This window comes from Epinephelus lanceolatus, chromosome 7, assembly GCF_041903045.1.
Source record: "Epinephelus lanceolatus isolate andai-2023 chromosome 7, ASM4190304v1, whole genome shotgun sequence".
NCBI classification, from domain to species: domain Eukaryota; kingdom Metazoa; phylum Chordata; class Actinopteri; order Perciformes; family Serranidae; genus Epinephelus; species Epinephelus lanceolatus.
In genome coordinates this window covers 18,077,346-18,091,810 of record NC_135740.1, presented here as the reverse complement: position 1 = coordinate 18,091,810, position 14,465 = coordinate 18,077,346, and the positions used below count along the sequence as shown (strand labels likewise).

At 39.7% G+C, this 14,465-nt stretch overlaps 1 protein-coding gene across 2 annotated transcripts; it reads left to right on the top strand.

Moving 5' to 3' along the window:
- The first annotated feature begins 3,910 nt into the window (after positions 1–3,910).
- On the top strand, positions 3,911–12,597 carry rmnd5b (required for meiotic nuclear division 5 homolog B). 2 transcript variants are annotated; one of them, XM_033633651.2, is made up of 10 exons: positions 3,911–3,994; positions 6,167–6,342; positions 6,548–6,690; positions 6,769–6,906; positions 7,104–7,204; positions 7,602–7,768; positions 8,038–8,203; positions 8,444–8,546; positions 8,630–8,784; positions 10,600–12,597. In XM_033633651.2, the coding sequence occupies exons 2-10, from the start codon at positions 6,204–6,206 to the stop codon at positions 10,661–10,663; spliced, it is 1,176 nt and encodes a 391-aa protein (XP_033489542.1). In that variant the 5' UTR covers positions 3,911–3,994; positions 6,167–6,203; the 3' UTR covers positions 10,664–12,597. The 2 variants fall into 2 exon arrangements, with proteins under 2 accessions (XP_033489542.1, XP_033489541.1); XM_033633650.2 differs by having other exon boundaries at positions 3,953–4,038.
- The last annotated feature ends 1,868 nt before the right edge of the window (positions 12,598–14,465 follow it).

The following is a 14,465-nucleotide window of genomic DNA, read 5'->3' as shown; positions in this document are numbered from 1 at the left end:
GGCTGGGGTTTGGTTGGACATTGGCTTTCCTCTGTGAGCTGGGTAAGGGGGGCGGCGCTGGGGGTGGGTGGGTTTATAGTTAGCAGCAGGTGCTGATCCGGCCAGGACGGATGAGTGTGCCTGGAATCTGACACTTCCAGCCAGATCAGTCACAGGGCTCGACTATTTATAGACCCATACTATCAGGGCCAGATAGCCATAGCTTTAGCTGTTTGCTTGGGAACGGTGGTGGAGGAGGAAAGGGGAAATACAGACACTGAAGTTCAGCCCACACATTGTCCACTTCACTTCCACATATGAGGTTATACTTAACATTGAGGGCGTGGTTAATGTATACTTGTATGTGTGTGTTTGTGAGTGTGTGTCTGTGTAAATGCTGCTGTAAGGTGTATCTGGGGTACAGCAGGTCGAAGGTTAACTGTCAATTTTGACAGCTCACATGCAGAGCTCCTATGCACTGCATGGTACCTAACAACACTCAGTATGGTGCTCTCACATGTTTTATAAGTCACGTTTTTCCTTTTCGTTGCTGGATATTTTATGTTCCAGGATCACTGAAAAGTTTTTGTTACTAATTCACATTTAAGCTTTCCTGTCATATGACAACACATGCCAAACGTTTGATCAAAAGGGATCATGTTATTTTATTGCACTTATTATTGTTGCTACAATAGCAGTACCCTTCAGCCACACCGTGGCTGTCTGGGCATGTTTGATGGTAGAGAATTTGGATAAGCCCTCTGTCCCTAACCTAATACCTCATGAGATTATCATCCATTCTCAGTCATTAAGTCACTCAGGGCAAGCCAATGGAAAATCTTCGATTGCAGCCCGATTGAACGTTGCATAAGGCTCTGACTGAGGGTATATTATATCTGTTGACACAACACTGAAAAGTCAACTATCTATTATATGGAATTTGGCTCCCTTATCTGTCTGAGGTGTCGTACATTGCCACAAGTGCAACACATTATTAGTGTGACTAGCCAAAATGGGCACTGACTCCATGACCTTGGTGGAGTTGGCTCTAGTCTCAGAGCTATACAACAGCTATATATCTTTTTATTACATCATTAATTCTGTATAAACTCATTATTGTTTATAGACTCCAGAGATCCCATTTCAGAGATATCCTGTAAAGTATTTCATATTTCACTAGAGGCATGACAAACATGAATCATCATCCTGTTGAACTCTGAACAGGCACTAAAGAGAGGATGGATGATATGATATAACTCATACATCAAACTGGCCTACACTATTTCATTATGTGTTATAAATAAAAACTGATATTACATGAAAAACAGAGCGGAGGTGTAAAACATGATCGTTCATAACTATAAAGTTTCAAAAGGTTGCAGAGGGCAATATGCACGCATGCATTTGTGTGTGCCGGGTATGAGATCGTGTGAACTAAAGTGCACAGAAGCGCTGATAAATTTGAACCTCTGCGGTTAGGGCAGCACAGTCGACTGGAGGAAGACTCAGAGGGAAAGAATGATGAGCGCTTCAGCAATGGGGAGCTTTAGTCTACATCACTGATAGATTAGTCACACCAGCCTGCTCAAGTCCAAAGACCTCACCCACCCTCAGCAATGCAACACACCATTAAGCCGTGCATAAACAATGCGCTGCGTGGGCATCTATAAGCGGACAAATGTATAATAGCCTTCTAAATCAAAGGGCTTGGCAGAGAGGCTGATGTTCAGTGTCCACATGTTGAGCAAATGTCAATGTGGTCTGGTGCAGCACATCGTTATGTGTGAAGATAAATAGATACAACTAACTTTTTAAAATTCAGTGCAGCTTATATTCTCTCTGTGGGATATGAGGCTAAACAAGGGTCCAGTCACATGATGAGTTATTTAAGTGCTAGTATTTATGACAAACAGCAAGATCATATCAAACGTAAGATCACATTTCAAATCTATCTTTTTTGGACTGACCTAGTTACTCCTTTGGGCCAAGCTCAACACTAGCCATGTTTCTAATACAAGTGGTGGAATGTAACTAAGTATTTAGTCGACTAATCTTCTTGAGAACAAATTGGAGGAGTCTGTAGCTACCCTTCTTGAGAATTTCTAATTCATAACACAATTCTCAAATTGTTCTTGAATATGAATATTTGCTGCCTTTCTGTGCCTGAAATTAATAATAGTGCACTGAATAATTTTGAGCTTTGAACTGCTGGTTAGACAAAGGACATTTGATGGTGTCACTAACTATGATTGGCATTTCTCACTATTAACCTACATTTTACAAATCAAGCAATAAATTAATTGAATAAGATTCACCGGCATTGAAAAGCTACAGCTCTATTTAAAAAAAAAAACAATCTGCTCCACTTCAATATATGTATATATATATATATATATATATACACATAAGTAAAATACTTTTATTTTCATTGCAGGCCTTTTACTTGTGATGGAGTATTTTTACAGTGTGCTATTGGTACTTTTAACTAAGTAAGGGATCTGAATACTAATCCTACACACAGGCCCTTTACTTTTCCAGTGTTCAGTGACAGTGAGTTTTAAGGTAGGCCTCCTTGTACTCCACCTTATTTGTGCTACTTTCTATTTTTACTCCACTCCATTTCAAAAGAAAATATTTTATTTTTGATTCCACAACATAAATCTGACTGTTATACTTATTGATTATTTTGCAGTTTAAGACTTTGAATAGATTAAGTCAAGTAATCTGGGACACTTTAAGGTAGATTACCAAGAAAACCACCTAAAACTCTGAATGCGTTTGTTACTTTTGCTTGTGTTACTTTTATATGTTGTTATGGACTTCTATATTTCTATAGAGAAAAAAATGTTGCAAAGGAAAATATTTTCAAAACTTTGGAACGTGAAAAACTTTGAGAACCTTTACCCCACTGCGATGACATGTTCAGGTAAAATGGCACAGTCATGTTTGTTTGTTTTTTAAATGACGAAATCTGTTTTTCAGTTCAGTCATTAATTCATTAAATCATTCATGTTACCTGTGGCTATTCATTAAAAATGTTTGTCCAACTTTTCTGCTGTGCTTTTCCTGTTCTTTATAGCTTGCCTGTTTCCTTGGTGCCACATTGTCTACAATGGGCGTGTGTGTGTGTGTGTGTGTGTGTGTGTGTGTGTGTGTGTGTGTGTGTGCTTGTGGGTGTAATAATGATGGCAAATTCAGGAGTATAGTGGCTGACATTGACTCACTGCATCATCTTTAACATTTTTCAAGTGACAAAAACACTCCAAATGTCTGTAACATGACAAGTTAGCACACAATCAACTCTTGATTTTATGGCACCTGACAGCCTAAAAACATGCTGGTTTCACGTCAGAAAAATGTCCCATTTAAGATTAATTTTTGTTGCCCCATTTTACATGTATGCATTAAGTTCTCACCTGAAATCCTGTCCCATAAAGGTAATGCGTATATTATGAAAATATTTCAATCATAAGGCTAACATGTAATAAAATGCAACATCCTACATCCTAATCAATATGCAGTATAGCTTACACTGGAAGTTCTGGGACCAGTGGAGTTTTGACTCTTTGCTCTGCCCATACTGGTTATCTCAGACTAGTAAAAATAATTGTTTCATGTAAGGCAGATTTGTATTAACAGTGCAATAACTTGTTTGGTGACTGGCTGCTAATATTTAAAGAGCCCTGGATGTAAAATCTTATTTGTCCCACTTTACCTGATTCCCACTTACATATGACTGAATTAAAAATATGATGGGTTGCTAGGCTATAGATAAAACTACCGAAGACTAAACTTAGCTCAAACATTACATTTACTAACTATAACATGAAAACGTTGTTTGAATTGTGATGCGTAAGTATCCGAAGTTGTGACAGCTTTAAAATGTTAAAATCATGGAGCTTTTGGTGCTTGGTGTCGCAGAGAAAATGACTTTTATTGTGAAATGTCCTGCTATGGCAGAATGCGACACAGGAAGATCCGCATTACGACTGCTGGTGAAGTGCTACCATAACAGGCAAGTTGCTAACGCTAATGTCTGCTAACTAATTAGCAGGATAGGTGAGTGACGTTTATTTAAACACATTTTATATTTCAGTCAAAAGGCGACAGACGTTTTAAGTGTTGGTATAATACAAAATAACGAAGACCAGCGGGTTGTCATTCTCTCCTGAAATTATTTGGGCCTTGTCAGTCAGCAGCTAGCTAACATCAACTAGCTAAGTAGCTGCTAGCAATGGCGAGCTTTTGTAGCTAGCCAGCTTCTGTGATACCGTTTGTTTATGTTAGCTGTGCGGCTGTTTAATTTTCTAAATAACCGCACCGAAATCAAATACATGGTTAGTAGCTTGTGGCAGTTTGTATTTATTATTGTCACTGAGTATTAAAAAATGCGTAATGTGGCATTTCCATGTTAAAATAGAAATGTAGTTTGCGTTTATGTTGGTTAGCTCTATTACGGTAACTGCTAGGTGGACATTTTCTGTATTCAGCTTATAAGCGGTGAGTTACAGCAAAGCTATACATATCAATGATTTGATGTTTTTATATCACGAAAGAAATGATCTCTGAGTGACGACCAGCTGCTCAAACAAAGTCACTGAGCAACACTTGCTCTCGTCACCTGATGATGAAACAATACTTATGTATGGTTGAGACGCTAATGGTGACTAACGTTAGTAAACACAAGGCCGCAGAGTACACAGTGTGCCTGCGCTTAACATTGTTAAAGGCCCCGCTAGTTGTTAGCACTGTTATATTAAGCCAAACTTTATTTTTATCAGGGCACAACGGGGTAGGTTTGCCTTTTTCCTCCCCTCAGAACAAACGAGTGTCTACTAGCCCTTAAAGGTCTCTCTAAAACATCGTACCTCAGGGCTGGGGTTGTACTGTTCAAAGACAATCATAAGATTGTCAGGAAGATGTGCATTTTGGCAACTGGTTTGTGACATTGAAATAATGGCATGGTCTCTTACAGCTAAATAATTATCCCACAGTCCTTATTTGTTGGATTTCTTTTGTGTTCAGTCCACTGCAGAAAACTACAGACATCTGGAAACTATAGATAAAACAAAAACATGAATTACTGGAGCCTGACCAATACATCAGCTGGGTTATCATCATATCACTGTTGGCATGTTCATTGTCCAAATATATGTTTGAAGTAGTTTAGAAACAGTGTTGCTATTATATTGCACTGACAAGTGTATTTTTCAACATTTATAGGTCATTCTTGATACAGTTCTTTAGAAAATATTTGAGGGTATTGTTTAAAAAAGGATTTATTATGCTTTGTAATCAGGTGAAAAAAAATGGAGCTGAAACGATTAGTTGATTGACCAGAAATTGATCTCCAGCGATTTAAAAAGTAGATAAAAATAGATAAATTGTAATTTTTCGAGTAAAATAACCCCATATAATGCAGTTCTGTCTGCTCAGTTGTGATGTTTTTCTGATTTCTCTATTGCTAATTTGATTATAAACTGGATATCTTTGGGTTTGGAGCTGCTGGTCAAACAACACAAGAAACTGGAGGCCCAAATTGAGATTGGCATTTTTCACCATTGTCTGACCTTTTGATTAGGGCTGTCACTAACGATTATTTTCATTGTCGACTAATCTGTCGATTATTTCTTCGATTAGTCAACTAATCATTTCATCGAAAAATGTGTTAAAATGTTGAAAAATGTTGGTCTGTCTCGCCAAAACCCCAAAATTACGTCATCTAATGTCTTGTTTCATACTCAGGCCAAAGGGTTTTAGTTCACTGTCATGGGAGAGTGTGTAAAGCTGCCAATATCTGAATGTAAGAAGCTGCAGTAAGAGTATTTTGGGGTACTTTTATAGTACTTTTCTATTAAAAATTACTCAAACCGATTAGTTGACTACTAAAATAGTCACCGATTATTTTAATAGTCGATTAGTCATCAATTAGTCGACTAATCGTGGCAGCCCTACTTTTGATTAAACGATTTATTGAGAAATAATTGGCACATTAATCTTGATGAAAACAAGTGTTAATTTCAGCCCATACAACTGAAAAAAACATCTATTATATTGTTATCATATTGTCTAATATCTGTACTGGTGTTGGCCAAAAAGAAAAACAGTGTCAATCAGGCAGTATTACATGTTCACTGACTTTGACCTGTATTTTGTCCTTGTCCTATATTTTTTTCTCTTAATCTAGGTGTCTTTTTGTGTGTGTGAGTGTTCCAGTCTGAACCATGGAACAGTGTGCGTGTGTCGAGCGGGAGCTGGAGAAAGTGCTTCATCGCTTTGTAATGTACGGCCACCAGTCTGAGGAGAGGCTAGACGAGCTCCTGCGCAGCGTCTGCGAGATTCGAGGACAGCTAGTTGCTTTCGGTAAGAAATACTGATGCACACAAGATGATGAAGATATATTTATAATAAGTGAACTAAATCTTATTCTCAGCTGTTTTTTTTTGTTCCATCAGAAATTACAGTTGTGCTTTGTTAGTTGTGTTTCATCCATGCTGTATTATAATTAATAAGGCACATATTGTTGTAGACCTGCACAGTGAAGACTCTTACTTTCTCTCTTTTGCAGGAGTACAAGATGCAGACTTATCAGTCCTATCTCAGACTATGGCACAGTGTTGTAAGAACATCAAAGAAACAGTGCAGATGCTAGCCTCCCGACATAAGGACATCCATGGCAGTGTGTCAAAAGTGGGCAAAGCCATTGACAGGGTAAGAGTAAGGAGCAACTTTCTTAAGCATTTAACATTTTGTACACATATACTTAACCTCTAAAATGCTATTCTGCAGAATTTTGATGCAGAGATCAGTGCTGTGGTGGCCGAGACAGTGTGGGACACCCCAGAAAGACAGAAATACCTGAGTGAGACCATTGTGGAGCACCTGTACAGACAAGGGATGCTCAGTGTAGCAGAGGATCTTTGTCAGGTAAGTAAGCCTGAAGCCTTGAAACTAATTTTGTAATGAAAAAGCAGCCTGAGTGGTTTCTAAGATGATTGTGTTCTGAAACATATTAATGCAAATGAATTGAGGCAACATTATGGGGCCTCAAATCTAGTGTAATCCTTGTTTTTCTGTCAGGATTATTAATGTAGAATTCTTGCTACCCATTGTTTGTTCCCCAGGAGTCTGGTGTAGTTATAGATATGAGTATGAAGCAGCCTTTCCTGGAGCTGAACAGAATTCTTGAAGCTCTGAGGATGCAGGACCTCAGGCCGGCACTAGAGTAAGTTTTCGATTTCCTGTTATCTGTGTCTAGACAGTCGTCATCTCCGTAAAGAGAACAAAATGGCTTGCACCATTTTCACACATTGGTAGAGAGGGAGACATTTTAGCTGCTTTACTTTAAAATGCACTACAAGAAGTACAAAATCCATACAACATAGCATGGGGGAATACACTTAAACTTAGACTTAAACTTTAGGGAACTGAGAAGTTACTCCTTCTATAAAGTCCCAAAATGCTCGAGGAATGTCTGTTGAGATTAGGTTTTCCTTGGTCATGCTAAAGACGTCACTTTTAATCACATAATGATGATTGGAAAAGCTCCCTCCAGGATGTTGATCGCTGTAAGTGTCGACATAGATGACTGTACTTATTCATGGCTGTGCCTTTTTGAACAGATGGGCTGTGACGAATCGGCAGCGCCTTTTGGACTTGAACAGCAGTCTAGAGTTCAAATTGCACCGCTTGTACTTCATCAGCCTGCTCAGCGGGGGAATCGCCAACCAAATGGAGGCCCTGCAGTATGCCAGACACTTTCAGCCCTTCGCCTCCCAACACCAGAGAGGTAGACAGTATACAGTAGCATCATCGTGACATTACCGACACTAATACACAAAGTGCTTAACTTGAGTTGTGTTTCACAGTTTTTCTGAAACTAGAAAGAAGTGTAGGCTCTGAGTTTTTTAAGGAGAGTCCCCACAATTCAGGAATAGTACAAGAGCAACCAAGAAGGAATGAAAGTCTTCTTCACTAATTCTGAGGCCTTTTTTTAACAATACTCATGTAATGTTTGATTGGTTGTGTGTCCACACCTGTACTTTTTTGTCCCTCTAGATATTCAGATTCTGATGGGCAGTCTGGTGTACCTGCGTCACGGCATCGAGAACTCTCCGTACCGCAGTCTGCTGGAGACAAATCAGTGGGCAGAGATCTGTAACATCTTCACCCGGGATGCCTGTGCTTTACTGGGCCTGTCTGTAGAGTCCCCACTCAGTGTTAGGTAAGACAAGTATGAACAACACCCTACACCCCTTCTCTGATTTCTTGTCAGCACCTTTACATTTATACCAACGTTGAGACTAAAGTTAAAACAACTCATTTCTATTTTTTTGAAGTTCAAGATTAAGTATAAACTGTGCCATTGCATCGTCATCACCATGTTGTCTTCTTCAAGCCTGTGCTTAAATCAGTTTAACCAAAGTCAAACTGTAACAATGTTGCAATGTCTGTTTGTCTGCAGTTTTGCATCGGGCTGTATGGCCTTGCCAGTGCTGATGAACATCAAGCAGGTGATAGAGCAAAGACAGTGCAGCGGAGTCTGGACGCACAAAGATGAGCTGCCTGTATGTCCCTTTGAATTTCCAAACAGCATCTTATCACTCATTTCTCGTCATTCAGTTAATTCTCATCATTTCTGTTGCTGTAGATTGAAATCGACCTTGGGAAAAAATGCTGGTACCACTCTGTGTTCGCCTGCCCAATCCTCAGGCAGCAAACCTCAGAGAGCAATCCTCCCATGAAGCTCATCTGTGGCCACGTCATCTCCAGAGATGCCCTCAACAAATTGACTAACGCTGGGAAGTAAGTTGGCAGTCTGATTTATTGATATGTGCATGGTGGGATAAGGTTGTGTGAGTAGCAATAGTTACAAAAGTTGTGTTGGAGTCTTGGATCACAACATTTTAAGGAACCCCGCTAAGGAGCCGTACACATGCCACATCTTTAACCGCCTGGAAATTGCAAGGTCGGGCACTGGGCGCTACTTTTGTGCCTTTTTTGTGCCAGCTTTCAAGAGCGCAGTTGCAGGTTGTGTCTGAGGTTGCTAAGCATCCCCAACAAGCACAGTACCATAGCCTGTTTACCTAAAATCCTGAGTGCAGAGCTGATCTTCCTCCAGGCGCCTATCGTCCATGGAACAAATGTAAAGCTCTGGCAGACCTGCCCTAACTTCATCTTCCATATTTATCGCAGACTGATATTTACGGAAGAGGGGAAAGATATCTGTCAGCTGTGATTGAATGGTCCTCATCACATGACACGTGGTGCACCTTGCTGTATTCCAAAAGTTGAACTTGGTTTATCTCAGAGTGCTTGGGAACACGTGCACGCTGTGATGGCGTCGCTCTGGCATTTGACCACACCTGCTGCGTGTCTACATTGAACCCAGCAATATTTCCTTGCAGTAATTTCGCTGTGGAGGATATGCTGAAAACGGCAACAGCTGATAGAAAACTTTTTGGTTAAGATATAAAAACTTTAGAAACTGACATTATATGTAGGTCTGTGTCCAGGTTGCAGGTGTAAAGAGGGATCCGACTCCTTTTGGCTGTTATCAAAGAGCATTGTGTTGTCACTCTAGCAAGGTAGCGTTAAAGATCTCATTTTAAATTTGTGTTTTTGCAGTGCTGCTCCACAAGTTATTGACGGTCTGTCATGCACATATGTTAGCACTGTGGATTTTTTTTCTGGTCCCCAGTGAACTGTGTTTCACTGTGTGCACCTGAGTGAGCCATAGTGTTATCGCTGCATCTATAACTTACAGTAGCCCACAAGCATGCAGTGTCAATGAGTGAGCAGTGTTATTAGCCACTCTGACCTAAGAATTTGTTTCTCTAATTACATAACCACGCCCAATGAGCAGGAGTACTGTATCAGCATACCTAAAGCTGTAGTTGATAACTAATAACTAAAATAACCAAAACTGTCATAATATTCTGAAAGAAGTATGCAAGATGAATAGTCATGTCCCACTCCTACCTCCTACTTCCTCTGCATTCACAAGAATCTACTGTGTTGCACCAAAAAACAATTAGTCAGAGCCGAGGAGTCTCTAATGCAGCTGTTAGTCATGTCAGTTGCTCTGTGAACTGTGGTCAAACTGTCAGACTAGGCAATGGTGATCGAATATGATTCAGATTTTGTTACATATTTCTCGCCTCAGATGTTTTCAGAAACATATTTTAGTGTACTGTTTAGCTGTAGTGCTGCCTAGTTTGACACCTGAATTTCCTGCTGTGCGCCAGAACTCATGAGTGAGAGCTGTATTTATCATTATGTCTCATTATGTCTGAGAATCACACTGAGAAGACAAATAGTAAACATGGACTTGTGAAGTCTTCACTGATATTTTCTTGCATTTAAAAACGTAATGTTCAGCTGGGCCACTTCTCATAAAAAGCAAGCTTGTTTTAAGGCTGAAGTAATGTGGTGAAATTAATTAAAATAAGTGTCTTTCTGTAAATTAAGAAATCAATCCAAAAACTGTTTATTTTGGAAAATGGCCAGCTCTGTAAAGTGTATAAGATTTGTAGTTAATCAGCCAAAGCAATCAATATGGTCTGTTAAAACTGTAACATCCTGTTCCTGCTCTCCCACCCTCCCCTGTCTCATCCTCAGGTTGAAATGTCCGTACTGCCCCATGGAGCAGAATCCTTCACACGCCAAGCAGATCTACTTTTGATACGGCACACTTTCTTCACGAGTAAGGATGAAGTTCCCTGGAGCTCTTTGCATTTCCAGGACCATTTGCTCTGGCCCTTTTTCCTCTGTCCCTGGCCTCTCGGCCTGTTATTGTAAGCATTAAGGTTTTATCCCAGTGCTCCTCTGGACAGCCTTGGCCATCCCGTAACCCACCTCGGACCTTCCAACTTTGCGTAGTATACAGAGTCCAGCGGGAATGGTCAGACTACGACCTGTAGTAGAGTGAGGAGTCTGTCAGTAATGAGAGCATCCTCATGAAGAAGCACCTCTGAAAAAGGCTCATTCATTGAAACTCATTTGCAAATGTCTGCAGAGTTATAGGCTTATCTTTTTAAAGTATGTAATACTTTATAGTGTTTGTTTTCTCGGCTTTATCGACTGTTTGAGTTGGACGACTGCTTCATTTTTTTCTCCTTTTTTTGTGACAGAAGCAGTTGAATGATAATGGATGGGTGAGTGTGGGTAAATGGTATAGATAGGCAGTGTCTGGTTTCAGAATGGTAATAATAAACTTCTATTATACATGACAAAAACCACGGAAAAACAAACTGTGCTGAAGGTTTATTATTTGCTGGTGAAGGGAACTGTGGAGGTCTCCATCGAATCGAACTCTTGATTGTGACCCATTGCTCCTCCATAATGTAATAAAGGCCTCACGTAGCTTGAAAGTCACTGTTGGCTGATGTAACCATTTGATCAGTAAAACAATTAACTCAGCAATGGGGGGGAACAGCTTTTTTTTTCTTTTTGTTTTTTTGGACTGACTGCACCAGCAAGATTTTTCCTCATTGTAGAAGCCATTTGTCTTGTTCTATGTATGTATTTAACAAACAGTGACAAAAAGGAAACAAAAAATATATACTACTGTGAAATGTGCTTTGTTTCTATTTTTCATTGCGACAACGGCTCATGTAAAATAGTAAATTAAACTGAACGGCAACGTGCGTAATCAACACTACTGCGTAACTCTCAGAGCTATCGACTCAACAGTTCACATCACGGTTGTGCCATCGAATCACTCTGCCCTGCATTGTGTATCCTAAGCTTGCAAGCCATGTGATTTGGAGATGTTAAAGTGGTGTGATGGTAGCCGTATGGTCTGACTTGCAGTGACTGTAGGCTTGTGATTCAGCTTTACTCGTCGTGGGTGGGGGAAAGTCCTCTGATCATTGTGGCTGTTGTTTAATATATACTTAGAAAATTCCTCTGCTGCATAGCTTTTATTTGAGATGGAGTCATAGAAACATTTAAATCCATACATTTCCTCAGGGCTCATTGTATCACTTCATACCACACTTTGCAGTTTTAAAGTTGTACATTTATATAAGGAGTCTTGAACAAAGATGACACATATTTCACTGGGTGAGGCTGATAGTTTGGGTATTATAAGAGTTTGTATATATTATTCAGATGGTGATGTGCAAGCATACACTGGGGGAAAAGCCTGTCACAAGGTCCAAGGCATTTGGATGTTCAATACAATATGTTTAGATGATCAACAGTGCAAGTTCCCCGGTGTCCTCTTGAAAATGGTGATGTCACCTCACACTATAGTGAGGCTAATTTGTTTAGCAAGCACCGCACCAGCATAGCTCACACTGACAATGCAACATTACACTCAGATTTAAGATTTTTATCTGGTTTCATTTGGAAATGGGTTGAAGCACATGTTTTGCGTGGACTTTCACTGAATTTCCTCTTTTTTCTTTCTTTGGTTGACAATCATTCATTGCTTCTTTGAGTGTTCCTTCGGATAGACTGCTAGCGCTCCGTACTTCTGTCGTATTAATTTTGTTGAATGTTTGCATTTCCTGCTTTTGTGTGTTAATGCAACTTTTATTGTAAATATTTATCCTCTAACATGTTTCATATACTTGCATCTGAAATTAAAATAAAAATTTATACTCCAAGTCAGCTTTGGAGGTGTGACATGGCATCAGGTGGTGGCCTGTTCCCACCACACAGGGTTTCCCAACAGTATCATGTGCAAAATTTATATTGACTTTTTAAGGACCCATAATAAAAATTCCTTGACCATTCATAATATATAACAAGAACAGAGGCGTGTAGTATACTTTACTCCAAATATTAATTATATTATTAACCTTAAACCAGCGGTTCCCAACTGGTGGGTCGGTGTCCAAAAATGGGTTGCGGTCCATTCGGAATGGATCGCAAATGACTCACTAATGTGTCAAGTTGTAAAAAACACACTTTATTTTTAGTTACAGTGAATTTCTGGCACTTAACTTTTATTTTGAAGTGCCTTCTCCTGCTGTAGAATGAGTGACTAACTGACAACTACTGGACAGAGACAGCAAACTTGCTCAGCGACCTTACCAAAGTGTGACGCTGTGTGTATTAAACTGTGTGGACCTTAAACTAATGACAAAGGGGAAATCTGGACCCTGTGGTTGGACCAGTTGGGAACCACTGCCTTAAACTACTACGCTCTACTTTCAGACTAGTTAAAATGAAACCAATGTACACATGGTGCTCAGAGTGGCAGCTGAACGCCCTGTGCTGCCCATATCAAGGCCCCATCTCAAAAATGCAGTACAATTTAAAAGTAGCAGTGGTGCACAGATATGGAAACATTCTCGCCCCACTTGCCTGGTGTTATTCATTCACCAAGGTTGCATACAACGAGGGAGAGATGGAGAATGTGGGTAAAAAATGAAGTGTACATGATGGTAAAGGTGACACATCAACACATATTAGAGCCATGTTTCTTTACCATCTACAGAAAATAAATCAAAGGTCCATTGTGTAGGATTTTGGGGGATATACTGGCGAAATGGAATATAATAAGTATGTTTTTGTTATTAGATAACCACCTGAAAATAAGAATCATTGTGTTTTCAGTAACTTAGAATGAGCCGTTTATACAGTCAGGTCCATAATTATTTGGACAATGATACAGTTGTTGTCATTTTGGCTCTGTACACCACCACAATGGGTTTTAAATGAAACAATGAATACCTGCTTAAAGTGCAGACTCTCAGCTTTCATTTAAGACTTTTTTCAAAAATGTAGGATGAACCGTGTAGGAATTACAACCATTTCTTCACACAGTCCCCCAACTTTAAGGGCTCATAAGTATTTGGACAAACTAACATAATCATCAATTAAACAGTCAGTTTTAATACTTGGTTGCAAATCCTTTACAGTCAATGACTGCCTGAAGTGTTGGACACATAGGCATCATTAGATGCTGTGTTTCTTCCCTGGTGATGCTCTGCCAGCCCTTTACTGCAGCCGTCTGCACTTCCTGCTTGTGTTTTGGGTGTTTTGCCCTCAGTTTTGGCTTCAGCAAGAGAAACGCATGCTCAATTGGATTCAGGTCAGATAATATGACTTGGCCATTGCAGAACATTCCACTTCTTTGCCTTAAAAATGTCTTTGGTTGCTTTTGCAGTATGCTTCAGGTCAATGTCCAACTGCACTGTGAAGCATCGTCCAATGAGTTTTGAAGCATTTAGTTGAATCCGAGCAGATAATGGTGCCCCAAACACTTCAGCTTTCATCCTGCTGCTCTTGTAAGCAAGACAAGACTTTACTAGAATAAATACAGAGGGTTTATTACAAGATGCAAACCATTGGTTAGCCTTAAAATTTGAAGGCCAGATTAGAGTTTGTCAAAAACCATCTAAAAAGCCTGTACAGTTGTGGAACAGCATACTATGGACAGATAAAACAAAGATCAACTACCAGAATGATGGAAAGACAAGAGAAGGAAGAAGGGAAGGAACTGCTCATGATCCAAAGCACACCACCTCATC

Bases quoted from the DNA above. Each gene is read 5' to 3' on its own strand.
- rmnd5b (XM_033633651.2), top strand. From the start codon at position 6,204: ATGGAACAGTGTGCGTGTGTCGAGCGGGAGCTGGAGAAAGTGCTTCAT. The intron at 6,343-6,547 runs GTAAGAAATACT...TCTCTTTTGCAG, and splicing joins AGGACAGCTAGTTGCTTTCG to GAGTACAAGATGCAGACTTA. The intron at 8,204-8,443 runs GTAAGACAAGTA...GTTTGTCTGCAG, and splicing joins GAGTCCCCACTCAGTGTTAG to TTTTGCATCGGGCTGTATGG.